The sequence below is a fragment of the Vidua macroura genome, chromosome 1 (genome assembly GCF_024509145.1).
Source record: "Vidua macroura isolate BioBank_ID:100142 chromosome 1, ASM2450914v1, whole genome shotgun sequence".
NCBI classification, from domain to species: Eukaryota; Metazoa; Chordata; class Aves; order Passeriformes; family Viduidae; genus Vidua; species Vidua macroura.
This window is the reverse complement of record NC_071571.1, coordinates 45,805,885-45,833,765: the sequence shown is the minus strand read 5'-3', so window position 1 is coordinate 45,833,765 and position 27,881 is coordinate 45,805,885. Positions and strand designations below refer to the sequence as shown.

Here is a 27,881-nt window from a genome sequence, read left to right as displayed (position 1 = left end):
CAAGACAATGCCAGCATTAGGTTGGTGAAAACTACACATAAAAGTTCTCAAAATATTTGCTGAGTACATTGGAATTATTAACTAAACCAGCTTAACAATCATCTTAGTTCAGGCAGTGAAATTCCAGCTACACTTTAACTCTGCCAACATGTAGAAGTCTGGAAGCAGATGACTAAAGAAAATCAAACAAAACTCCCCTGTGACAAGTAACTCCTTAACTAGAAAAACACAAAATTGCTATTTTATCTTTCCAGCAGATGTACACCCTTGCCATTTCAAGAACAATGTTTGTATATTAATTTGTCAGAGAGCCCTGCAGTCCACAACAGGTGACTTCACAATATGCTCTACAAAAGGAACAAAAGAAGGTCCCACTTTTTGGTCTGCTTCCTTTTGAAAAGATGACGCTATTAATGTACACTGGGCAAAGCTCAACAGCTAGCACCCACAGCTTCCCATGAAGAGCTGGGCTGTTTCCAGCAGACATAAGGCCAAGGTATGTGCCAGCAAACTGGAAGATTTTAAAGAAAAATAAGATTAGGTATGTCAATTATTTGGCTTCTTCTATATGATGAAAACCTTTGTTTCTCAAAAACAGATTCAAATCTGAAGTGTAAGATGTGAGCATGTTATAAGCAAAGTATACAGCCCAAATGGATCATTTGCATCAGCCCTATAAGGGTCATCCAAGACATTTTTGCACAGTCAGCTGGTTTAATTCAGTCCAGTTGTGCAAAAATAGCCAATATTGGCAGAAGTGAAAGTAGCTGCCCCAGGAGAGGAAAGAAGTACCAGCATCAGGGAGGCAACAACAGGAGTTAAGGGATAAGGAATGCACTGGAAAAAGGGAAGAAGACATAACTATTTCCCATTAAGACTGGCATTGAACATTGCCTTCTCAATGCAGCAAAGACCACAGCAAAGCACAAAAATAAACAAAGAGCTTGGTGGGTGTAGATTAAAACAGATACGGTTTTTAAACCTTAGTATAATTTCTACTTTGACTTACTAGGACAATCATATTATCTAAGAGTATGTACTTAGCTGCCCAGTTTTGGGATCAGGCTCCACGTCCAGGAAAAGGGTAAGACAGGCAGATTCATGGGACAACTCTGGGAACAGAAGCTCACTACAGGTGATTCAGCATCCTCTAGCAACACCCTCCCCCCTCCACTTATCAATCCTCAACTCTAAATCAGGTGCCTTAAATGCTGCTTTGAGAGATAAAGGACCTAAGATAAGTGTCCAAGACTACCTGAAAAAAATTATTACCTATCCTGAACTATTTTACCGGCCTCAAAACAAGTATTACTAGATAAAAGTCAAACTTGGAAGTTTTGTACATTTACCATCTGAAGCATTTCTCTATAAGGATATACATAATTTATGTAAATTTAAGACACAAAAAACCCCCAAAAGTTAGGGTTGTTTGTCAAAAAATGGTACAGTTCTGTTTTGATTAAAGACCGTGAGAGACAGCCAAACACATATGTTGTAGGTAACCGATTTTCTTAAGATATGCAGATCCTCAAATATAGCTCATTAAATGCACTAATTTTATAATACTTAAAATTATCATCCGGTAAATCTCTTCACCCACATAGATTCCACATAGCTCCTTTTCCCTTTCTTCTTCCCTAACGGAGAACAGAAATCCAAAATCCAGGAGAGAGAGACTCTGTGTTCAAATATTTACTACAACAGTATCTTGTGGTCCAACACAGCAACTGAAAACCATACTATTCCACTTAAATATCTAATGTCACATACCTATTTTAGTATCAAGATAATTATCAAAATTGGTTTTTGCTGAGATGACTACAGGAATCTCCTGATTGGTAAGCAAATTCACAGCTGTCACTGAAGTAAGTGAGTCTGAAAACAAATGTAATGATATGGTAAGTAAAACATAACAGAAGATATGCTAAGAACATCACTGACCATTACAATGCAGTTTATCTTAAACTTACGTAAATTTTAAATAAGAGTTTTCTTTAAAAAAGAAAGTGACAAACCTATTTACATTTCAAAAAAGCTCAGATGTATTAAAATGCTCAGTAAGACTGATAAATTTTCATTATTAGAAAATATACTTATAGAAAACACCTTCATAAAAACAGAGTAAGATTTGGATTATAACAAAAAAAAAAAAAGAGTCTTTGATCAAAATACAGGCTGCTGCAAAGTTGCAAGAATTGGTTTTAGTATGCCCTGATTTATGTACTAGCATACAATGCTACAAAATCCCACCAAAAATCAGATAAAACTGCAGGGGAGCATATATCCTTATGATTTAATTTCTTACAGAAGAACTAAAAAACTTGTGAAATCTTTTTTTCTAACCTGTGTTAAAAAGCCACCTAAGTAACCTACTCATTTCCAAACAGGATATTCATATTACAGATGAGGAACCCAACGCCCACAAGCAAGGGGAGACAGGAGAGGAGAGAATTAAGGGTGAGAACTAATAAACTGGAATTGATTTACAATGTGCAGATTGGGGGGCTTGGCAAGAAGAAATTAAAATCTGATACTCCATATTTTGAGGATTTGAATCCCAGATCTCAATTTGAGTCTATTTCTAACTTTTTCAGTGCCTTTAAGTTTATGATAATTACAATCATTAAAATATGGGCTGCTAAGAGCTTCCTTTCACCTTTCTTCCTAGCTAAGTTGAGGCTATGAAGGCTTGTATTGCAATGCATAAAATCTGATTGAATTAAGTAACAGAAATTTTGAGAACAGGGCTGTTATAGCTCATCATGCTTCTTGACACAAATTATACATTTATTTATTTCTGATTACTACTTTTCCAAATTTTATGTGTCTGAGGTATTCCTATTATAAAGAAAATTTCCACATTCAAAGCACCACATGCAGCTTTCCTCTGTTTTAAAAAAGTACAAAAGGGACAATTTCATTTTTTAAAAGCAACTAACCAAAAAGCGTCATCAGCAGGAAGCTGAGTGGGCAGGACACTGCTTTTAAAAATAACTTCTCTCTTCCACCCAGCAATAATTTTCATTTTATGCTGGAACCCAAAATAATAACTGCAGTTTATGAAGGTGCTTTTTCCTGTGTTCATTTGCTCACATCATTATCACCAAAACAGAAAAGAGAGAGTGGTACAGGTACAAGTGTAAGACAATGTATGCAGAGTATTATAATGAGATAATGAACAACATAAAGGTCAAATCTTTATCTCAGGCACCTCCTGCTGACAAAGCCATTAGACTTACCAGGTTCTAAATTAACATACATTTTTCTAGGCAAAAAAAAAAAATAATTGAATGTTTGACAACTGGTTGTTCCATCTATTTAAATAACAATAGCCTAAAATACAGACATGTACTTCAGGACTAAAGGTTTTGCTATACAATAGCTTTCTTTTCTCTCCTAGAAAACATAAAACCATACCCTCCTAATTATTTAAATGAGAACACAGTGAAGAAAGAGAATTGCAAGACTATGCCCATTGAAAAGAAAACATTACATTTAATTAAATTAAAATGTCAGTGTTACTGAGGATTTTTTTAAAGTCTTGGTTAATGTGAAAATAAGGTCTATATAAGGCCACCCAAAATTTCTTTTTATTTAAATGCCATTGTTGTCCTTTCATATGTAACATGCCAATCTCTGCTAATTTCAACTGAAGAATGTCTGTAAGTATATTCACAAGTAGCAGGAGTATACAATAGCAGAGTTATGTGAAATTGTGCCTCTTTTTTGAGGACTTTTGGCTGTCATTATTTCAACTCAGAGTTTCTTAATTTAACTCAGCCAAAAGCTTTAAGCTTATTGTTAACAGACACACAAAAAAGCTTTTGCAAGTATTTCCACTTAAAAACCAATATAAAAATATACCATTGTCCTTATTAAAAGCAAATTTTGCACTTTTGTGGTTTGGTTTAAAGCACAAGGTCCAACAAAGTTACAGGCACATGCATGAATGTGTGTTTGTGCAGTTAGTGCTTTGATTTGGTTAAGCTGCAAGAACTGCAAATTTGTTCTCCAAAATTCTCCAAGCTTTTCTCACCTCTTAGACAAAGGTTTTATGTACTCAATACAGTCAGGCTCCGTGTTTCTTTCTACTAACAATCAAACTTCTTTAAGGTAGAAATGAAGTACTTAAAAAATCAGGTTCTGTACAACCAACACAATTTCCCACAAGATACTGTTGAAATCAGATGTTATACAGACAATGAAGCCTGATCTTTACCAGGAAGGGAAAAAGAAAATATTAAACACCAGCCTGAAGTAAAACCAAAAAATATTATATACATACATATATATATATATAACATATATATATATAAAGTATTCTCATTTCCAGGTTTTCCAAACAATAAAAAAATACTAGACCATGGAAGCTAAATACAGGCAGAATTGGTGGTTGGAGACTTCAGGAAAGCAGTTAACAATAATTAAAGCATTATCAGTTGACTGTGCAAGTCATGAATTGCCATAGGGATACTCTGAATTGAATCCATTAGAGTCTTGAATTAACAATGGAGCTGAATAGTAGAGTATTATTTTACTATCTATCAGTTATCCACTTTGCTATGTATTAGTGATAAAATTTGTTTTTATTTTTTTTAATAAACTAAAAAATATTAGTGATATATTGACCTCTTTAGATTCCTTATGACAGAAGAAATCATTGCTGGTACAAGAATTAATTCTGCTGTCTTTTTGCTAATGGCAATTTACCATATAGACATGAGATTTTCCAATGGGCTGACACAGTCGAATTTGGACTATTCATTTCTGCTAGATGAGGAAACAAGAATCTGACCCATTGCTTTCATATACTATGAAGTGTTACAATTATTATAAAAAGAATAATTCTAGCATAGCTGCTCTTGCCACATCTGAAGCCAGAACAGGCTGATGTGACACTGTGTGACATAGCAAGAATCAAAGGCCTGCTTGCTCTCAACAGGAACAGCTCCCGCTCAGCTTGATGCACATTCTCTAAAGATCATTCCCTATAATTGTTGCTCTTCTACAACAAATTGCAGTATGAGAAAAATACCACCTTTCCCTGGGATGAACTCCCTCTGAAAGACTTCTTTGAGACTGCTATTCCCATGCAACAGTCTGTGAGTTGGTAAGATATATAAATGGGAAGCTCCATAAATGGCTTCAGGTGTATAGGTGTAAGCTGCTAGCTTCTCTTCTGTTACTTTGCCATTAACCTGAAAAAGAGCAGAAAAAAATTCCCACTGGCAGTGTGGTGGTTATAGATTTCCCTTTCTTTTCACACAGCTAATGAGTCTACATCACCCTACAGAAATACACAGATCCAAATACCAAAGCCAGACACATTCGCACTATAGAAATTTTCTAGACTCAAACCTTGACAAAACTTACTTTTAGGCCTTGAGAAAGTTGCTGTACAGTCTTGCCTTAGTTTATCCAAATATATCTATAAAAATATAATTCTAATCCCATATGTAATATTGCACTGTGCTGCTGAGATAGACTCAGTCCCTGGCTAAGCCACCCAGAATCCTTCTATTCACTTTTAATATGCATGCCTTGTTTCCAAGAGGAAACAAGGAGGCTGTGTATAATATGCATGCCTTGTTTCCAAGAGGATACAAGGAGGCTGGAGGGAGATGTTACCTCTGAAATCTGAAGAGAATTTAGAATTTTCTCAGCTACAATATGACTTTACACCATACTTCTCTGATAAAGTGAATGCTGCAAATTATGTACAGAAATAAAATAATAAAAGGTGGCACAACAAACAACTGGACATAAAATGTAAATAGTAAACTTCAAAGACTTTTTAAGAATTACCATCTGGAACTATCAACAAGGTTTATATCTTAGATCAACTAACTGTGGAGTATATGGGGGTCTTGGAAGGAGATTTTTCTGTAATAAGTATTGATGTAAATTTTTAGAAACAATTGATTAAAAAAACTTTAATATAAAGTTATTTATACAAATACAAGTACTGCATCTTTTAGCAGGGTGCAAATCAGAGGTATTAAAAAGGTTTAATTTGTCTCAATTTGAAGTTCTGAAAAATTCAGTACTTTAAAATAAGAAGTCACTTTTAGAATGTTAGACCAGAATAAATAATCACAATAAAGCTTTGAAGTACAAGGGTTGAAATTTGATCAGGGTCTCTGAAAATCTCTTCTGTCCCTATGATATTCATGGAGCCTTGTTCATCTCTTGACAAAAAAGGGGAAATCTGAAGTCCTTCTGTAGATAATTTTTTTTTTCAGGTTTCCTTTTCCTTCCTCTCCTTTCTTTCTGTCTAGACTTCTCTGTAGCTCCAACACTACCTAATGGTGTGGTTTCCATTATTTTAATTATGGGATATAGAAAGTGAAATAATGGACTAATATAAGCAAAGCAGTTTGCCTGAGGTCAGCCTGGGTCTGACAGAGAAGGTGCCAAGCAGAGAAAAGCAAAAGCCCAACTAGACCCTAGCTGACATGTGCAGTGCTATTTGATAGTGCACTTGGCACAAATATTCTGGCTTTCAGGGAAGCTTATTAGCTGGCATGTATTTTGGCATAAATATACACAGCCAATTTGCATCCACTTGAACACACAAACCCTTTACTAAGGAGCACAGCAGAGAGTATCTCTTCAACCCTCAAGTGCTGTTCTCCAGGAATCTGTGCTGGTCTGTGCATGAATATAATAATAATAATAATAATAATAATAATAATAATAATAATAATAATCTTTTTTAGGAGGTTTCAAGCTTTTAATATCTGGAAATCCATTCCCATCAACACATTTCAGGGGTTGCAGTTAGCCCAACCAAGAGAGCAGCAAGTGAAATTTCTGGCTTACCTTCAGCAAGAAGTCAAGAGAGCACCCAATGCAATCACCTATCCAATTTGCTTGCATTTCTTTAATACCATACCACTCAGGGAGATCAGATAAAGCATCAAACATGGCCTTAAGCAACAAAAGAAAGAATGAGGACATTCAGCTTTTATATGCATACAAATTAATACTATGGGTTTAATTATAACTAACAGCAAAATGGTAAGGTGCTGGTAAAAACATTGGAAGAGGTGGTTTTATACTGCTGCTACCTCAAATTAAACTCTCTGAGAATAGAACTAACACAGTACAAGCCAGAGGTATGTCACTGCCAACAGAGACCCTGTTGTTATTAAAAATGGCCTTTCTTTTGAATAGAATACACCTTAAGATACAGGAAGAAAAAAACTTAGATGAAAACAAACACAGAAAATATTCCCAATGGTTGTAACTTCTGGGAAGCGTAGGTGACCTACTGAGCTGAACAAGACTTAACAGATGTGCTTGCAGATGTGAAGCCTACATTTGTATTAGCTGTAATACATTTGTATTAGTTGTTTTAGACAATAGCCTAGAGATTGCAATCAGACAAAAGGTGTTAACATGTTCTAAAATTTTCAAGCTCTGGCTTAAAATAGCATGACAGTTTCTAGCTATCTATTTTTTTCATATTTTATATTGATATTTTACCAAGCACAACAGGCTGCAAAATTGATTGGCATCTTTAGGTTGTATCATCCTGCAAAAGCAACACTAATCATAATAACAAAGCTTCATATTAAAATTTTAAAAATATATAATATTATAATTCTTATAAAGCAACCAGCAATTAAGCTGGGTCTAGAGGGGTCAAGGGTCTAGAGCAAGTCTTATGAGGAGTGGCTGATGCACCTGGGAATGTTTAGCCTGGATAAAAGGAGGCTCAGGGGGGACCTTATCACTCTCCACAACTGCCCAAAAGGAGACTGTAGTGAAGTGGGGCTCAGTCTCTTCTCTCAGGTAACAAATGATGGGACCAGAGGAAATGGTCTCAAGTTGCACCAGAGGAGGATACTAGAAAAAAATTCACCATGGAAAGGGTTGTCAAACATTGGAACAGGCTGTCCAGGGAAGTGCTTGAGTCATCATCTCTGGAGGTATTTAGAAGACTCACATATGTGGTGCTTAGGGAACAGGTTTACTGATGGACTTGGCAGTGCTCGCTTAATGGTTGGACTTGAGGATCTCAAAGGTTTTCTCCAACCTAAATGGTTCTATACTATGCAGCAGTGAAAAAATTCAATGTTGCCTCCTTTACTAGCCATAATGTCCAACAGCCAACTTGTAAGTTCTATGTATATTTGCACTCAACAAAAGATTAATCTATATATTTATGTGCTTTCTGATGTGTGGAATGGAAGCATAAAAGTCTGTTCCAAGTCAACTGGTATTTGTCTAAAAAGTTTGAACAGCATGATTTTAATAAATGGCATCTATAACAATGTAAAGGAAAAGACAGATAACTTGAAGTTAATCTCATTTTTCACTTCATAACACTTCACAATTTTGTTATGAATACTGTGACTGTCCAAAATCCTTACTTTGGCAGAAGTACAGCCAGAGGCATGAGTCATTTGGACAGATGGTGAATATGCTGAACAATTACAGTCAAAATCTAAGAATAAGGTACCATGTTGAATAATTTCGCCTTTGGCTGTGACTCTCAACATCAAATATGCAAGCTCTTTATTATCTCAGTAATTACTAACAACAGGCAAGGATGGACATGCAGGTTGAACTATGTGCTGTTCAAATGAAACAGTAGGTAGGTGGATAATTAATGAATGCACACTTCATTCTTCTCCAAGAATGCATTTCAAGGTCTGGTTTTAATGACATACTTAACTAATTTCAAAGTCAGATGCATAAAAAGTTACTGTAAGAACTTTTTTAGTTACTACTCTGTTGTATATCTGTCATTCAAAATACAACAAAAGCCATGTCCTTTGTAAACCATAATATTACACTACCACTTGGGATTTTTATTGCTTTCAACAACTTCAAGAATCAAACCAATTTATCGATGATTTCTAAATAAAAGAATGCTAGGCTTTTGGAGAGGTTTTTATTACATTATATCTTTAATCAGCTTTAACTCACAATTGCAAGCATGTTATATCACCGAGAATTCAAAATTTGGAGTATTCTCATTAATTGGACAGTTCCAGAAACAACTAAGCTTTATCTACCATATTCAATCTATGTACTTATATAATTATGAAATAATAATAAATAATTGGAGATCTATATATTACATCTCTATACTATGTATGTATGTATATCTCTATAGATATACACAATACCTAGATACATTCTTTGTAACAACGTTATGCATTTTAGAAAGAATGAAATTGTGTCAGTACATGCAGAACTTGCTGTTGACATTAGATGAACAGCAATCTAATCTACATCACATTTTGCTGGTAGAAGCAGCTAACTGTGCATGTGCTCTACTGAAACGGTACAGTCTGTAACTGCTTGCCAGCAAAACTTCCTAGATGTTTGTTCACTGCAGTATTCATACACCAAGATCGTCAATACCAGCGTGATAATGATTTTACTCTAATTCATTTGCCTTATTAGAAGCTCCAGGCTACAGTTTGACTTAACCCACTTCTTCTTTTGATAATGCAATTACTTCATGTAACTAAATACAGGAAGAGCCAACTTTACTTCATGTGAATTAAGATAACTGAGCTGACTCTGCATGATGACGAAGCCTAGCAGGGTTTGCAAACAGAAACCCTTTATAACTTAATTTATACATAAACATGTTAGTGTGATATGAAACAAAAAACCCAAGCAAACAAAAAAACTTTAAAAATGTTCAAAATGGAATTATGATTCTCAGTTCTTTGAGCTCAACAAACTCCTTAGGTTTCTTGTCACGGCTACAAACAGCAGGTGAGGCAGAAAGTGAACTTGCAAACCACAAACAATTTACCTGGTGTTACAAAGGCAAATAATATAGAGTATGCACACTGCTAGCATGTTAGTAAGTGTTTCTGAATGGTAAATTAACCTAGGGTATTCACTAGCAGGAAAGTAGAGAAATATCAATTCTTACACACATGAATGCACTTGTACATTCAAAATTCATCTCTGCAAACTAGGACCTTTTAAAAGATAGCTTAAGGAAAGCCCTTTAAAAAAGCTTTTCATTTTCAAATCCAATTGCACTACACACTACAAAATACATACCCACAAATATATGCTTAAACTATTATTAATATAAAAAAATTACATGTAGACTATTTGGATATACAAAACTCTTGACCAATGCTAGCACAGAAATTCCTGAATATTTTACATTAGTATTTGGGAAGTTAAATATTAGCTCCCATGAATTTTGCTTCCATGTTGCCAACCGTGGCAGTATTCAAGGCCAGGCTGAATGGGGCCTTGAGCAACCTGGTCTAGTGGGAGGTGTCCCTGCCCATGGCAGAGGGGATTGGGACTAGATGATCTTTAAGGTTCATTCCAATGCCTTAATGTTCTATGATTCTGTAATTATAGATAATTTCCATTAAAAAAAATAAAAGCTGATCCTTAAAAATGTGTATATAACTTCTTATTAGTTCTGCCACAAATTTATTAACTTGATTTGTTAACACAGAGAAGACAATCAGCAAGAAGACTCTCAGCACACAGGCAAATAAAACAGAAGTAAAACCACGTTGGAGTCAGCAGGGGACAAAGAACAACAGCAGCATTTCAATCCAGCAAGCAGAGTGTGATAAGATTATCAAATAAACTCAATTTTTGAATTTCTGATAACTTAATAGCGAGAAATTTGGAAACATTAGGTAGCAGAGCCTTTCTGCTTTCATTTTTCATTACTCGCGAAGAGACAAGAAAACTTCAAATGCAAACATCTAATTACAGGAGAAATTACTCCCATCTTAATTAAACATAAGTCAAGGAATAGCATAAATACATTTTGGCAGTCTTTCAGATCTAAAGATAGACAGACTCAGGAAAAGCTAAAGAAATCAAAGTTGTGTTCAGGGATGAGAATGATTTAAAAGCTCTTACACCTGAAGAAGTTGGAGACTGAGGATAAACCAATGCTTCACGGACTTCTTTACTCTTTCAGAACATGCAGAAAATTCTGGCACAGCCGGAAGATGAAAGTCAACTACCTCGGCTGATCAGAGAGTAACTAAATCAAGATGAGTTTGCTGAAAATTTATCAAAGACAATGATGACCAAGTCTGAAACTAAAAGTAACACATTGTATGTGAAAAACTAGTCTCACATTTCTAGCCGAGGATTATGACAGAAACAGAATTGCAGTTATGCAATTTTCAGGCAAAAAAGATCCAGAAAATCCAAGAACATAAGTGCTTTACGATTTCCCAAGAGCATCTCATCTCTAAAAGTCCCCCTGCTTGTAGTTCAAAGAAATATTCTGCTGAACCCCTAAAAAATTCAGTCTCTGACTCCATGAACTAAAATTTTTAGTAGATCAGTACCTGCTAATAATTTCATACTTAGCGAGAGTAATTTAACTCTTCTATTATAATAAATGAAATAAAATGAAAAATCTAAATATACACTATATAGTCAAATGTATATACTCTTTTTTAATACAGACACTTCAATGAAGTTTGACAGATCTGCAAGGTAACAAGATCAGAATAAAAAATTCAGCAAAAGGTTGCATTTCAGAAGAATTCAATTAATTAGCAAAATAAAATTGTATTCTACTAAATTAAAATAAAATTTAAAAGCTTTGCTTCTGAGGAAGAGTCAAATAAATATCCAAGCTCTGTTTGGATTAAAATGGCATTCTTCACTTTATTTGATCAAACTCCCAAAAGAGCAACCAAACGTAAACTAAAGATTACACAAAATCATTTAATGCAACTTAATATATTAACAGATATTAAAGTACAAGAAATTGAAGCTAGGCTGCCTACTGTTTTATTTTGCACTCTATTGCACTGTTCCAACTGTGATTATATAGTACAGCTTCTGCTGGCATTTAATATCTTCTTGTTTTACTATTTCTTCTTCTCCTTCAGTAGTTTTTGTCTGTACTGTTGTTGGTCACTCTTGACTTTTATTTCCCATGTGTGAAGAATACTGAAAACATACATTAAAGAGGAGCAACAACACAGATACTGCGTATACTGAAAATTCTTTCTCATAAATGTCTGAACTGTCAGCAGTTTCCCCATTTCCTTACCTAAAATTTATGGTCAACAAACACCTCTGGTGTGATTACACAGAGCTAAGGCAAATAAATGTTTCCTTAAAAGCAAAAAGTAAATCCAGAATTACTCTCCAGATTTGCTCTTCAGAGCTGTTCCTTGCTTAAATTTCTGAAGACACTCCCTTTCTGAAATGAAATATATATTTGTGATGAGTAACTGAATCCATAAACAGAAAAGCTCTTCAAAACATTTGTTCTCATTTTTAATAGTACTAAGTATTCACTGTTTTGATTAACCTTATACCAACAGGAACTTAAATGTACACTGCTGTACCACCAAATGAGATGCTGTGTTTAAAATAAGGTGAAAAGACCAGCCTGGTCTGGATATCCACAAACAATTTTCTGTCTTGCCAAACTGACAAAAGAGGTGCCATTTCTTAGGAATGAAGCGCTGAGCAAGCTGAGGGGGCACTGCTCTTGGCCCCTGTCCAGGAGACAGCTCTCAGCCTGGCTCAAGAGGAAGAGTTTCAAATTGAGGTTTATCAGGCCTGTTCTGTTGGGAGAAGACAACTATGAGCTAGACTCCAAGTGTGGGAATCAAAACAAATCACACATAAAGAATGAAAAAGAGCCAGCACTTCAGTTCTCAGTGATGAGGCATTACCTCCTGCTATGAAATCCCAAGTGCTACCAAGACTCTTTACATCCTGAAATTCAGTACTTCAATTTCATTACATTTCATTACCATTCTGCTTAAGATCTCAGAAATAAAATACATAATAAAAAAAACAAGCAAAACACAATTACATGAAATAATTCCAAATCTATGAGACAAAAAGGGCTGTCAGATGCAGTGCAAAGCCAGAGAAAACCTGGAGAAGAGCTGTAGTTCATTTGCTGCTCTCCCTCCACAGAGTCATGCCCAACACCTGTGCTCCTGAAACCCACAGAAAATGAGAAGGGCTTATCTCTAAATGTCTCTACAAAAAACAACAAAACAAAAAAAAAAACAAAAAAAAAACAAAAAAAAAAAAAACTAAGAAAGGGTGCTACTTATCTGTATGGAAACTGCAAATTACATCAGTGGAATTTTGTTGGTTATGTTCCCATTATTTTAGTTACACAGATCGCCCTACTGCTGTGCAAAAAGGGGAGATGATTTCAGGCAAAACTTGAAGTTTTAAAGTTGCTTCTATTTCATTTTATTCAAGAAAAGATTATTTTCCAGCTATTTGAATGATTTTTCGTACAGTAAATTATGGCAAAGAATTGTATAAAATTAATTTAGGAAGAACAGGGTCTCTAAAAAGACTAACCTTGCCAATTCTGTTTTGAGGACTCAGTTGACCATGCATAAAAACCCCCATAAAAGCAATTTTTCTCTGTACACAGAGAAAATAGTAACATTTACAGATAGATTTTTCCAATGATGCTGCCTACCAATGCAGCAGTGTAACCATGGCAACTAAATGATTTAGCTTAAACATCTTGAATGTACAGACAACAATTTGAATAATAATGCCATCAGTTAACACATTATACTTTTATCAAAGAAATGAGTCAAAAGAAAAATAACAATTAAAATGTTCTCTAAAAATCAAAAAAAGCTGCTAGACTATTTCACATGTACTATACAGTTTAAAAATGGGTCACAATTACTTTATTACTTCACATAAGCAAAATGCTTTCTGTTAAGCAAAGCATGGTCAATATTTTTGCTCTCAAAACTCATTACCAATGGTAAATTGCCATGTGAGCCAACACTGCTTTGTTTGCAATTTTTATTGTAAGAAAGGAATATGAGCTGGTGCAGTAACTACAAAAAAATCAAAGCATCAAAGTCCACAGGAGATGATTCCTCTGGACACAATAGAAATCTGAAAAACAGTGTGTGTAGGAATGAAGCACTGACACCTGTAATACCCAGCTTCACAGACTACTACTCATGTAACTCCTGGCTGCTATTTGACCAGTAACGTAGGCACTGCAGCAGAAAATTACTCTGATTAGCTTTTATTTCCATTAAGGTTGTAAGATACAAGGGAAAACGTAAAATGATAAAAGGGGCAAAAGAGAAGAACACAGATGACTAAAATAGATCATCAGTATACACTAAAAATAGGTTGAAAGTTACAACAAACTAATTTGTGGGTGCTACAAGTAGAAAATAGGTTGTATCCATACATATTGAGCCATTATTGCTAGCTGGCAACTTGCATGAAGAATTAAGGGATAGAAGATTAATTAAATGTGTTTTAAATTGAACTTTTTCTTTGAAACAAGGTTATGGAAAGACTTACATTTTCCTCTAAGCCACACAGCAATGGAGCGAGTTAACAGAAATAAAGCTTTTTTTTTTTCAAAATACTTTCCCACTAGTTCAATTTATAGAAAACTCAGGTATAACTTTGAGGAAGGAATAGGAAACAGGTTTGCAGAAAGCCATTTTTCAGAAAAAGGGCAAGGAGGATGGTACTTCTGACATTTGATCTTGAATTTCTGTAAACTTTTCAGAAGAAATATTAGTCACCATTGAAGGCACAAGAAAAAGGTGACCAGAATCAAATGGCTTTCCCTATGATACACCAAAACCAGATAAAGGCCTGACTGTACAAAGATGAGTGAGACACTCAGGGAATTCTAATCCTCTAAGTCTGAAAGTAGCCCAAGTCGGAAAGAAATACAAGTCTTGCCCAGAAGGTGCAAGGATTAAGTTACTCTCAGATAGTCTCTTAGTGGCTTCCAATTTTTAAATTTCAAAAGAAGAAGCAGTGGAACTTCAGTGGATAGCAGAAATCTAGTCATACAGCTCACTGAAAGCCTGATCCACTTAGCTCTCTACCTTTTGCCAAACCCAGGAAAAACATCTTCACAAAGACGGATTATATCTGCTCTGTGCCTTTGAACTTGTCCAAGCTGAGAGGAAATAAAAGGCCATGTGTGCTGGGATACAAATTCTGGAAGTACAGCTCGAAGACCTAAATGCTGCTCTATACTGACAGAAAACGCAGATCTTCAGATCCCAATGATTGTGACCACGCTAACCTGACATAATCTTGTTTTAACCTTCTGGATACATTAAAAAAAAAAAAAAAACTGAATTGGACAAAAGATGTTCAACAGGCAACTGACTCAGAAATGGGGAATAAAGGACTCAGGACTAGACAAGCTCTGGAAGGGCAATTTTCTATTTCTGTTAGTGTCTAATGCAAAACAAGTTGACCATGGATTTGAAATTCCCCATTTTATAATGTCCCCTCAGATTTCCCTTTTACAGGAGTCTGGCATATGAATTATCAAACAACTGACAAAAGAGGGAAGTGAGATCCATAAAGAACTGAATTTCTGTACTAATTTATCATTAGAGGCACAAATATCTGAAGTCTCTGAACTGCAAAGAATTTCAGGAAAACAAAGCTGTATGGGTAATGTTTCTGATCCATTAGGTAAGTCAGGAAAATCTCTTTATGGAAGTAAGTGTGTTCAAACTCAGGAGACATTAAATAATCCCTCTTGCCAAAGTGAAGGTATCATCACCACCAATGTTATCATCCTGAAATCATATTAGCAATTAAAGATCTTTAGCTTCTTAAAGCAATGTCTTTATTATCCTCCACTATAAGGACTAATTCTATAGAATCTGGACCCTCCACTCCAAGAGGAAAGGCTCTGTAAATGATAAAGTGAATGAAGGTCTCCCTCTCAATAAAGCCCATTCTCCTGGCAAGAGCTTTTGAAAAGAGGTGCGGAAGAAGGTTTGAGGAATAGGCTAGGAAGAGTGATTACTGTAACCAGGGTGTTCAACAATGCAGGACAATATGGATTCAGATGAACTGTCAAAAGTCTGAATCCAAAGAAAAAGGGGACAAAAGAAACAGACTTAGGAGAAAGGATTCATGGTTCTTAGCACTCCTGGAGAAGTACTGGCATGACTACCATAAGGAATGAAGAAATGTGTGCAAAGATGTTTTGAGGATAACTAGTCGAATTATTCAGAAAGAGAAGCCAAAGTTGTAGCATTTCAGATCTGTAATTTGGTTCCTGTCAAAATGCTAATGTGAATCCTCCTGATTATGTCAAGTGTGTGCACAGTTTCTAAGAGACTGAAATACTTGGCCACTATTAACTCAGATCCAGTCTCCTTCCAGTAGACTGTCTTCAATTGTGGCTAGCAGTTCATGGGCTGTTCAGAGTTGTATGGCCAAAACAGTCTTCTTCAGAAAGTAAACCACAACATACTATGTTATCCAGTCTCTTGCAACTTGAAAGAAAAAAAAAAAATTACCAAAAAGGGACTTTTGTCTTAATCTTCCAAACATGAAATCCATCGACTATCAGATATTGGACTTCCCAGAGTAGAGCCTGATAATCTGCTATTCTTATTTCAAGGTTTGGGGGGTGGGGTGGGGGGTGGGGGGGAAGTTATTTTTCCCCCTCTACAACCAAATGTTTAAAAGCCTTGCCAAAAGAAGCAGAGTGAGACTGTTTAAAAAGAACCACAGCAACAAAAATAGGAGTGAGTGGAGGGTGAGTAAAAAGGAAAATCCAAACCACCTGCTGATTCTTGGTAGCATCTGTCACTGTACAAGAAGTGGGAGAACATGAAGGTAATGCTTGCCAAAGCACTTCAGCTAGAAGCAGTATGGCATCATTCACTGATCTGGTTGTATCAGCTAGCAGAGACCCTACAGAATATCAATCACAAACAGAACAAAATTTTGGGAAACCTTCACAGAAATCTGTACTCAACTGTCCTTTGCAGCAATGTTTTAAGGTTTTGTAGGAGTTGCTACAAATGGCCTTCTGGAAATGAAAAGCAGAAGCTGCTCTTATTCATGCCACCAAGATGTCCAAGAACAAAAGGTCACTTGCACACTTTGCCCTTCGGGTAGGTACGGAATATGGCAGTGTCCTGAGGTGACATGTTTGATGAGGGGTTGTTATGGAGGCAGAAGTTCCTTCTTATCCTAAGATAAGCCTGCTTACTGGGGAATGACATGATGGAGACGTGATCTGCCCAAGAGACTGTGCATTTCCTGTAACACCATTTCTCAGGTAAGAGACTAAATACAAAAGATAAATCCTTCCTAGCAGCGGGTGGATATTGAGCAAGAGGTAATAATCCCATAAATCAGGGGTGTTTTCAAGGTTACTGAAAAGCTCCTCAGTCATGTCTTATGGTCTCAATGAGCAAAAATTTATGGCTGATTCACCCCTTTTAAAGGGATATAAGTAACTGGGTACCAGCATGGATACAGACCAGAAATACCAGTCATTGCTTCCTACAACCTGTACAGAGACAATAGACAAAAGACATAACAGTAAAGATAGAAACTCTAATGGAGATCCAGCCTCAAACGGAGGGAAACAGTGAGTTGGGGCAGACCCTAAAATATCACAAAAGTCATAATGAAATCTGGTGACAAAGGAACTGGAAAAATAAAAAAAGCTCAGAACATTGTGTTTATTTTGTGATGCTGCAGACACGCTCCATTTTTCCTTCAGCTATTGCAAATGTTCCCAGAACAGGCAGCACAATCAAAAATCATGTACCTCAAGCACCTCTCTGTGTATGAAGAATCAAACCATCAGGCAGGATATCTAAAGCTTTTCTCTTTGTTGTGAATAGACCTAGAGAGAGATACAGACTTCTTCTCTTTGGATGACTGTAGTAATTTGGTTTCTTGAGTCTGAGACTCGAGAAAAGGATCAAAGACTAAGTTTTAATATTTTCTTGGGAGCAACTTCTCAATCTGTACTTGAAGTCTCAATATACAGAACACTCAGAGGGAATAAAAACTTCACCCAGATATGACAGGAAGCTGATACTTTCATCTCAGCATAAAGCCAAAACTTTCGTTCTGAATTCCGAAGTGTGGAAACTACATTGTCCCAGCACAACCAAAACTGGAGCTCATAAGAAAAAAAGGATGTTTAAATAACTTGAAAACATTTTAAAAATAACAGATAATCAAGTGAAATAGAAGGCTGAGATGAATCTTCAATAAAAAGCAGTTAAACATAAAGAACTATGGTGCAGACACAGGTGGAACTGAATGCTACGTGACAGTTTGTACTACATTGCTTATAAAATGCCCACAAGTCAAGCAAACAAGTTTTGCACAGTTCTACACTCAAAATATGCAGAAAAGCACTTGATGGTGAATACAGGATGCTAATGTGCAAATGCAGAATTCATTCATTCGTCTCTAATTTATGCCTTTTGATTTCTTCAAAACTTAATCCCATACCATTGTTACCTACAATTCTTAAAGAGGTGAACAGAAGGACTTCAGGGGCAATAATTTTAATATATACACATACACAGAGATAGAGCACACATATTATTATGCAATTATATATTATTCAGATATGTATCTATAAAGGACCACATTCAGCTTAATATTTCTGGACAAAAAGTCTCCTCTTTGAGGTGCTACCATAATTTCCAAAAACTGTATTCTCATACCTTTGCATAAGCAGTTGTCTTGATAAACCACTGTTTGAGGTATTTCTGCTCCACTTTTGCTCCTGAACGCCATGAGCAACCATTGTCATCCACCTGCTCATTAGCTAGAACAGTCTGATCCACTGGATCCCAGTTAACCAAGGCCTAAAAAAAAGTTGCAGGAAGAAAAAATACTTTCAGCAGATAGTTAAAAACCAGTTTTACTTTACAGATGCCAAATGAATTATCCAGAAGCATACCTTGAAAATTGATCTGAGTTTTCTATATTTTTAAAACATCCATTTGAATCAACAACACAGACTCAGCTGGAAAAGTTTTGAACATTCATCTTCTCAGAATTCAAAAGACCCAAAAATGCAGTTGGCAAGGTTTGTCTAGCAGGATAGGTGGACACCTGACTGCTTGGCTGTAATATATAAGTAAGTGTTCCAATTGACTATACTGCAAATAACATAGTCTGATGCTTAAAAGATCTTCACTACTAATCCAAAAGTGTTGAGTCAGACTGAGGGGGATGAGTGGACAAGGATGTTCAACTCAAAAGGACAGAATCACAAAGAAGTATTACAGCGGTCAAATATATTTTAAGTGAAAGAGTTGATATTATCTGTGTGTTAACTGTGTGAACTTTGGAATCCTCTCTCCTTATCAATACAAATGCATTAAGTGAAAATCTGTAAAGTGAAATTAATGTTGGTGCTCAACTCCACAAACCTTGTATTTTGAGCTTTTAAGTCAACTGAAATACAAGACATAACATACTGGAAAAGGAGCAAAAATCAAACTCACCCTCCCCTAGTGTTGAACAATTTAACTGGTCACTTATCAAAAAGGATCTAAGATCACAAAAGAATCCTATCCAAAAGTGGCATAAATGCTATACATTGACTCAAAAAAATGAACAGAAAGAAAAAAAAAATATAATCAGAGCAATAGAGTAATCTATTATATAGAATATAGTATTTAGTATATTAGTTCTTTAGTATTTAAGCTAAATCAGTCTGACTGAAAAACAGTAGCTACAGTTCCATACAGATCTAATACATTAAACATTAAAAAAAAAATTCTAATGACTTCTTTGGGTATGGAGAGGACTTGTATCTCAATCAAAAATTAGTAACTGCACTAACATTGTACTTCATATTTTATCTATCATTAACCCCCTTCGATCAGTTTCCAAACACCTAATATTGCTTCATTTTAAATATGCTGCATATTCTTACAAATAGTAAATACCACAACCACTTTACAAATCTTATAATGAGGACAGCTAAAAGAAAGATGCAGGGATCCTCTTTCTTAGAAATAGTGCTCACCACTGTGTGAGCACAAAGTCTGGTTACACTGATTTATAAAAATTTTATTATCATTAAATGGATGAATGTTATTAATTGATAAATTGAAACTTGCTTTCAAATGAAGTTTCTGTGAATTCAGACTTGAATTCAAACTTTTTACTTTTTGCCTTTTATTTGTTACCAACCAATAATACCACACCAGATTTTACAAAAGGCTTATGAAAATTCATTGTGAAAGTAAAAGAAATCAATATATTCCACTATTAAAAACCTATTTTCCAGAATTCCAGAAAATACAGCCTCTTGAGTAATAATAGAAGACATTATGAATATGGCTCTAAAGTAATGATCTTTTCATTTATAAAGTTCTGAAAAAATGCCACACAAAGTTGAAGTTACACCTAAAGAGAGATAAATCAGACAATATTGAGAAGTAATAAAATTCCAGTTGCATAAAGCGGTATTAGCATAAGCTTGTATTAAACTGGCTGTGACTCTAAGTTGAGAAAAACTACCATTTCTATTTTGATGATAACATACCAAATTAATGGTGAAAATTTTGGAAGGTAACTGAAATGATTACATAACTATTTAGCATAATATATATATATCTTCCTGTTACAACTCATGAGGCTCTATCTAAATAGATCCTGCAAAACATAAAGCAAATGTGCATTTAAGAAATCATTAGTGGAAAGGTCTTGTCTTTGTATTTTTTAAGTTACATTCCTTCCATCTCACACAGATGGAAGTATTGACAGTATCTAGAACCTGGCTAATAAAATGAAATCTTTAGTTCCTGCTTGTACCTCACAAAGGCAACTTCTTGACAATGACAGCCTCTGAAACTATGACCCCAGGAAGCTGCTAAAAGTCACCTACACAAAGAAAGCACAGAGCAGGAGTGTTCAGAGCACACCAATTATCTCGCTCTCCTCACTACGCTAATGCAGACCATATGCTTTTAAGACAGGATTCATCTTGTCTAACTACAGGTCTCCAAAGTGTAAGGATCTATCTCCAGGCTTGCCATCTCTGGGTCCACTATGGATTACAGGTATCTGATCAAAGTAACAGAGTCAGGGCAGGTATTAACCTCAGTGAGACACTCACATCTGGCCAGGTCAATAACCTTACAGTATATTGACTAGGTGAGTACTGCAGGAAAAAGGGACAATTTTGCTGCAATGAATAAAGGTGCCCTCTCTGGATGCTGCAGCACTCAGACAGACATTGTTAATCCTTCATAATTGCAGCTCCTGGACATACTGAGCCTGTGTTTCCTTGCCAGGGTAATTTCTGGTCAGACACGCACACTCCTGGAACAGATCATTAACTAGGCTAATGCTCTACTTGCCTTATTCTTATTGTCACAGTAAGGCTATGAATTATCTCTTGTAGCCAAAATGAAACTGTAATACAGGAGATTTCAAGCTGTGTTTAATACATATTGCAGATACACTGACAACATGAGACAAATATATGCTTTAAGTATAGACGACTGTTCAAAGAGACCCAGGGTTATGGGCTCTCTCTGCCATCTGTTTCCTGCCAAAAAGCAACTGGTTCATATCCACCAGAGATTACATCCCCTACAGATTGACAGATGCTGATTTAAGTCCTCAAACGGATCCTTGACTTGAAAGCAGATGGAAATTGGAAGTAGATTCAATCACTGGTATCCAAACACCTCCAGGATCTCACAGTACTTGGAATCTGAATGCAACATTTATTTTGTGTTTCATCCCTTCTTTAAATGAAGCAGCAAACTTGTACTTTTCACATTCACCTGGGTTCACTTGTCAAACAAATTCACAGATAAAAATAGGTTTGTTGTAACAAAGCTAGGGGGTTAATTTCTTTTAATACAAGAAAAAAATAATTACAGAAGGAAAAAAAAAACCCAAACCCCAATTCAGCATGCTAAAACATTGAGGGGTTTTGCTGGTTGTCATTTAAGATCTCTGAATACAAATGCAAATAGGAGAAATAGCTCAGTAACACGCTGCCATCCTAAATGCTACCTTTCACCATCAATCTCTTTTTCCAGGTTCAGAGAATAATTGGAGTATGTCCTTAATTATATCCTATGGGGTTTCCTGGTTTCTACAGAATACAAATGAAATATCAAAGCGTATTTAAGAAATCTTAGTTTCCATTTTAAGTTAGAAACATTCACTAAATTGCTGCTTTGTTAAAGTGCAGCTGTTCAGGTATTTTGGAACTGCATTGCCTAGGCTATGCAGAGAGTTCTCATTCAAGATCTTTGTTTCATTTTGTGTTTAAGAAATAACTGAAACTTTCACTTCAGATACAGCCCATGTACGTAACACATGTTATGTACAAAATATAATTTCTTAATGTAGTGGTAACTGATGAACAGTTGATTATGACACCCAATACTTCTTTAATATTTTGAAGATCACAAGTAGGGTTCAGGAATAGGATGGTTATGCACCTAATCTCCAATTATCCATAAGTTCTGAGACAGTATTACAGTAATGTTAGACAGGTAAATAATCTCACTGCTGAAGAGACTCCTAACGACCACTACGTCATGTATTTCCATGAGGGACAATATAATCTAGAAAATATTAAAGCCAGGAAATAAAAAACTAAAATCTATAGTCTGATCCTGCAATGCAAATCTCTGGCAATAAACACCTCTTGCTTTGACTTGCTACAGTGGTGTCATGGTTTGACATGTGTGTTAGTTAGCTAGTTATAAACTGCTACATAGAAAATTCTGTTATATATAGAATTAATTCTATTTTAGAGTGATTTAAAACTAACAGAGCACAGTCACTTTATGACTGTGAATGGACAATCCAGAAATGTGCCACTGACATGAGTGATCTAAATTAGCATAGTAGCAAAATATTGAAGGTCAAAGTTTGTACCTACCTCTTTTTGATATACTATCCCAGCTTCAAAAAGCTTAAGAAAGAGATATTGTGTCCATTTGTAGTACTCTGGTAAGCAGGTGGTTACCTCCTGTAGAAATAAAATAAAATAAAAATTTCTGAAACTATTCTTATTATTTTCCTATACTGTTTTAACTTAAACAATTAACCCAGGAGTGTATAATATATTCCACAGAGTAAACATTTATACATGTATTCATGTACAAACCCATTCATTTGTATAATGCTTACAATGAGTGATATCATCTGTACACAAAACCAGAGAACATGGGCTTTGTGTGAGTTTAATGCAGAAGGAAAGGCTTCCCTGTTAACATGGGATATAAAACTCTCTAAGATTAAAGCTGATAGATGTAAGAACAGAAGATGAATGGAAGTGATCACAGCTGCCTTATCAAGTAAACAGCAAAACTAGAAAAAAAATGTAGACTTCTCTCAAAGAACCCTCCTAGCCAGGCTGCCTTTTCCACAGTTGCTCAGCAATGAGAAGCAGGAGCAGAGGCTGTGGATGCTCAGAGGCAGCAGGGAGCTGGCTGATGTGAGGCAGGCAGAGCAAGGAGCTTACAGCTGAAACTGTGGGAGCAGGAGGAGAGCAGAACAGCGCTGAGGAACGCAGGCTGTTGGCAGACAGACAGCGTGGGGCAGACAGGATGGAATACAGGGTAAGATTCTGAACTTCAGAATTAAAGACTCGGGAAGGGGAGCTCACATTCAAAGGTCAAATAAGCAACTGTTCCAAAAGGCAAGGGAGCTCAAGTTAGGAGGATGCTCCAGGTCAAAGTATGGAAAAAATGAGTAATAAAAGTCACAAATGAGGAGAATGGTTATGAAGGAAATAAAGACAGATAAAAATAAAAGACAATACAAGCAGGAGGAATGGGAGTTAAGAGAACAGCAAGCAACAATATAATGGATAGCTTTTATAAAACTTGAAAACATTTGCTAAGTTTTTAGAACTCTGATAATTAAAAAGCAAGCTGCTTACCAACTGCTTATGAAGCTTCATATTTTAAATGTTTGTTCTTAAAAACCCTAACTTAAAATAAGCATTAATATGCAATGACAACGAATGGATTCCATCATTACAAATTCCCTGTTTTCTCAACACAAATACAGGTTCCACAGGTGCAATGGAAACCCACATACCTGCTTGAAGTGGAAGATGGCTTCTACTCTGAACTTCAGATTAATATGAACACCTCTTGATTATAAAGTTACTGACAAAAAGTAAGCCACTGATAAAATTTATTCCATTTGGAGTACTTATCAAGCATCAGAAATAGCTCTAAATGTGAAATGTCTTTCACGTGGGCTTTCCCATCATCCTAGCTTCCCACTACACACAGCTCCTGCAGTATCATCTGCTACTCAAATGACATCTGAAATGCTCTAGCAGAAAATTTTTATTCTTTTTCTACAACTTTATATTCTAGTTGCTTTGAACTTTATATTCCAGTGCTGAAATACAGCTTTTAACAATTAATATGACCTTTGAATAAATGTGCCTCAAAAGTGTGTATAAGAGGCTTTTAAGATCAAAAAGGGACATTTAATGGCAAGTTTTCAGCTCAGCATGTGAAGACCTAGTAATGAAAAACAGTTGCTTGATTAAAACCCTTTGCTCCGCACTGAAAAAAAACCCCACTTGATAATAATCTGATTTCCATCTCTTCAACTAAGCACATTTAATAGCTTTCCCGCCCCCCTGCTTCTTCACAACAGTTCTCATGCCAGTGTGATGCCACTACAGGCAACAGAGTTTCATCCCTGGAGTATCAGACACACAAAAGAAGAGACGCAATCCCTTTCAGTACAATGTAAGATTATGCGAGCAATAGGCAAATAGGACAACAAAAGTGAGATGCCACATAAAAAAAATAGAAAAGTGAATAGAGATTGGTCCTTTTGGCCCTGAAAGGCAGATGTGTGTCAACTGAAACAAAAAGATGACATTTTCCAATCTAAACAAGCATGTTACAAGCCACACAAGCTTGAGCTACAAGATACAAGCTGACTCCTGCGAACAGAATCTAATGCACATGCTCTCTCACAAGGAGTAAAGAGACATTTCTTTGAAAGAAATGCAGCAGACTGTATCACTGAAAAAGAAATCTGCTGTGTGGTCACTGAGATGCAAAAAGAACACTCAAGCTCAGAATTTAACTTTACATCCATGAAGGTTTCGAGTAACATTTCAAGTTAATGAAGAAAGAGAAATTACATCACTAACAAGTAAAATGAGTGGCTGAAGACAAGCCAGCAAACTCCTGCCAATCTTGAAATGTGTTTTGGTGTTTTTTTCCCCTCTCATTTAGCACAGTAAGATTTACTGTTATAAATAATTTTCTGTGTATTCCAGTTACTGACCTTGATCAAATGAATGATGTCTGGTAAAAAGTTTCCATTAGGCTGCCATCATGCTTAAATTAAGGTGAACATCTCTATTTATACTCTATAAGCACGACAAAGATCCGCAGAACATTAACAGAACTATCTTAACTCAGAAACACACAAAACAGTTTATAAAAGGGGTTGAAAAATAGCATGCTGGAGCCATTCCAGCCTGCCAAAAACTACATTTCTGCTTCTCATTTGCAATCCGAGCACTGGCGTAACAGCATACATACAGAACTCCGTATCATAAAGCAGTACAGTGAATATATATAACAGGATATTACCATGTTTTCCACAAAAATAAAATACCTACTAAAAATCTGAACTCTTCTAAAAATATGTAAGAGGCTGCTCAGCTGTCCACTGCATGTGCTCTTCAGTGCTCTGTGAGAGATTTAGTGATCTCTCATCACCGCAGCATTTCAGAAGGTAATATGAAATGCAAGGGAAAGCCTCTCCCCCTTCACCCCATCCATTTTGCCTTTTACTTTTGTCACCAAAATGCATCTTTGTCTTTAATTACTGTTACTGTTCCTTATTCCTACAGGAATGACACTCATTTATTAGAAGAATTCGTGACAACAATTTAAATTAATCACCTATACAGGTGGCTTGCTTTTAAAAGAGCAGATACTGGCAAGGCATAGGAAATATACCCCCATCCTTACCAAAAACTACCTTGCTTAATCCATCTATTGCAGCACAGTAATTTGTTCCTAACAAATACCATAACAGAGAGGTTGGTTACTTGTTTATTTTTGCAAATAAATTCTCAGTTACAGACTAAATGGTAGTATTACAATCTGGATTTGATATCACTGCAACTTGGGAAGCAATGGGTCCACGTAAAGGTCAAAATCCATTCACTATTATAAAATCTGATTTAAAGAGTACCTTTCAACTACCAATAAAAACAAGGAAAACCAATAGTAAAGAATCCTGCATAAAAAATCCACAAAAAACAACAACTCAATCTGGATGAAAGATTTTGGTGTTTGATAAAAGAAAAACTAATTTTCAAATGTTTTGTTTTAAAATTCATTATTTGTTCTAAACCTGCTCTTTTCTTACAATTTTCTATTATGAGTCTCTGACCTTGTAACTCGTTTTTGCTTCTATTTTTAAGAATAAGGTTACAACTTCAAGCAACTTCCGTGGCTATTTTTTAAAAAATAAAAGTAGTATTTATAGGCTGCATGAAAAGATTTATTTATTTCTAAGATCCACCAGGCTTTATGAATAACATATAACTAGACTGGAGATAAACAATTTCCTAGTTTATTAGTAATAAATTTATTTTTAGCACAGTCTTATGCTGTCCTGAAGACAGGCATGTTGCACCTCTTTAAAGGAAGATAAGAAGAAAAAGTCGGGATGGATTTTTTTTTAAATCTATTTGGGAAGATAAAACAGTCTTTAATCAATTATCTGCCTATTTTGGTTTTCAGGGGCATGCACTACCTCATCTAGAAGTATAATTATTTGATTTTCAGAGGTTTAGACTACACCAACCCACATTTCTAAGTTAATTTGAATATTTGTATTTCAAAGGCCTTTAGTTTTATGCTTTATTAGATACAAATAGGAATGTCATACAGTGCCTACATTTTGGACCATGAATATATTTTCTGAAACAAAAAAAAAAAAGCAGTCTTGTATCAACAGTTTCTTTTTTTTTAAATTTAATTATAAGTAGGGTCACTGATTATCAATGGTACATGGATAAAAAGAAAATTTCACAGGTAATAATCTATGTACTGTTGGTTTTATGCATGCTCAGGCAGTACACATAAATAACAACTTCCAAACTAAATAGAAAATTATCTGCACAAAGAAAATCAACCAAATATTTAATTTTTTTTTATGTAGAGAGCAGACGGGGAACATTAGTCTCATGCAAAAAATATGTATTGGAATGCAGAAATTGAAATTACTAAAAAACCTTCACAGAAAGAGCTACTTCCTAAGAGAAAGTTGCAGATTGATAATAACAGTGGTGAACTGATGGCTTACTGGGAACATGCATTTGGTCTGATGACACTCCTGAACAAAATAAAGGAAAAACATTATATGCTTTTCATCTTTTGTTGCTGATGATATGAATAATTGAAAATTATACTGCTTTTCCCTTGAAAATCATGTTTAAAAGAAGTCACAGGCAGTTTGCTATGTTGTCTGGGGTGATATTTTCAAAAAATCTGATCATCAGGAATGCTCAGATTATAGTTATCTTCAAACCAAAACATAATGTTGGCGATTTTCAAATTTTCCATGTGTTTTTAGTGACTCTTAGAGACACTTCTTCCATGCTCAAACTTCAGCTTTTCAACCTTCCATCCGAGAAGCATAAATGTTCAGAATAGAAATGTTATCTCACTTACTGATTTAAAAAAAAAAAATCTCTCCCCAGAATCACACCATTTTCAAAGTGATTTACAAATATAATACTTCTAACTTGAGGCACTTAAAATACCTCCATGTTTCAGGTAAAAAAAATCAGATAATCATTAATATTCAAAACTACTCTAAGGCAAAGTACATACAGAGTTATTTTATTAATTTAATTTCATTTTTCACTTGCTTAGATTTTCCATTTAGGAGAGCAATTTTAAATTGTCACTGTAACCTGACTGAAATAATCTAACTAGCTTTTAACAATGTCTTATTTATGATATCTTACTAGATAAGTAAGTTCACTGAACAGCTATAAGACAGAAATACCTTCACATTTTGATTTGTAAGACAGAGAGAAAAATGAAAAAAACCCAAAACCCATGGAAAAATAAAAGGAAAGTGCA

At 35.4% G+C, this 27,881-nt stretch overlaps 1 protein-coding gene across 6 annotated transcripts in view; it reads right to left on the bottom strand.

Annotated features, from left to right (window-relative positions):
* The window catches only part of LARS2 (leucyl-tRNA synthetase 2, mitochondrial), an 83,190-nt gene that overhangs the window by 36,234 nt on the left and 19,075 nt on the right, over positions 1 to 27,881 (bottom strand). For 5 of the 6 annotated variants that reach the window (XM_053986576.1, XM_053986570.1, XM_053986560.1 and 2 more), the window contains 6 exons: positions 22,670 to 22,759; positions 18,468 to 18,611; positions 6,823 to 6,930; positions 5,039 to 5,198; positions 1,771 to 1,875; positions 1,041 to 1,112 (listed from right to left, as the gene is read on the bottom strand). In XM_053986576.1, coding sequence (XP_053842551.1) covers positions 1,041 to 1,112; positions 1,771 to 1,875; positions 5,039 to 5,198; positions 6,823 to 6,930; positions 18,468 to 18,611; positions 22,670 to 22,759 — 679 coding nt within the window. The remainder of the gene's footprint in view (positions 1 to 1,040; positions 1,113 to 1,770; positions 1,876 to 5,038; positions 5,199 to 6,822; positions 6,931 to 18,467; positions 18,612 to 22,669; positions 22,760 to 27,881) is intronic. The other variant, XM_053986583.1, reaches the window with a different exon arrangement.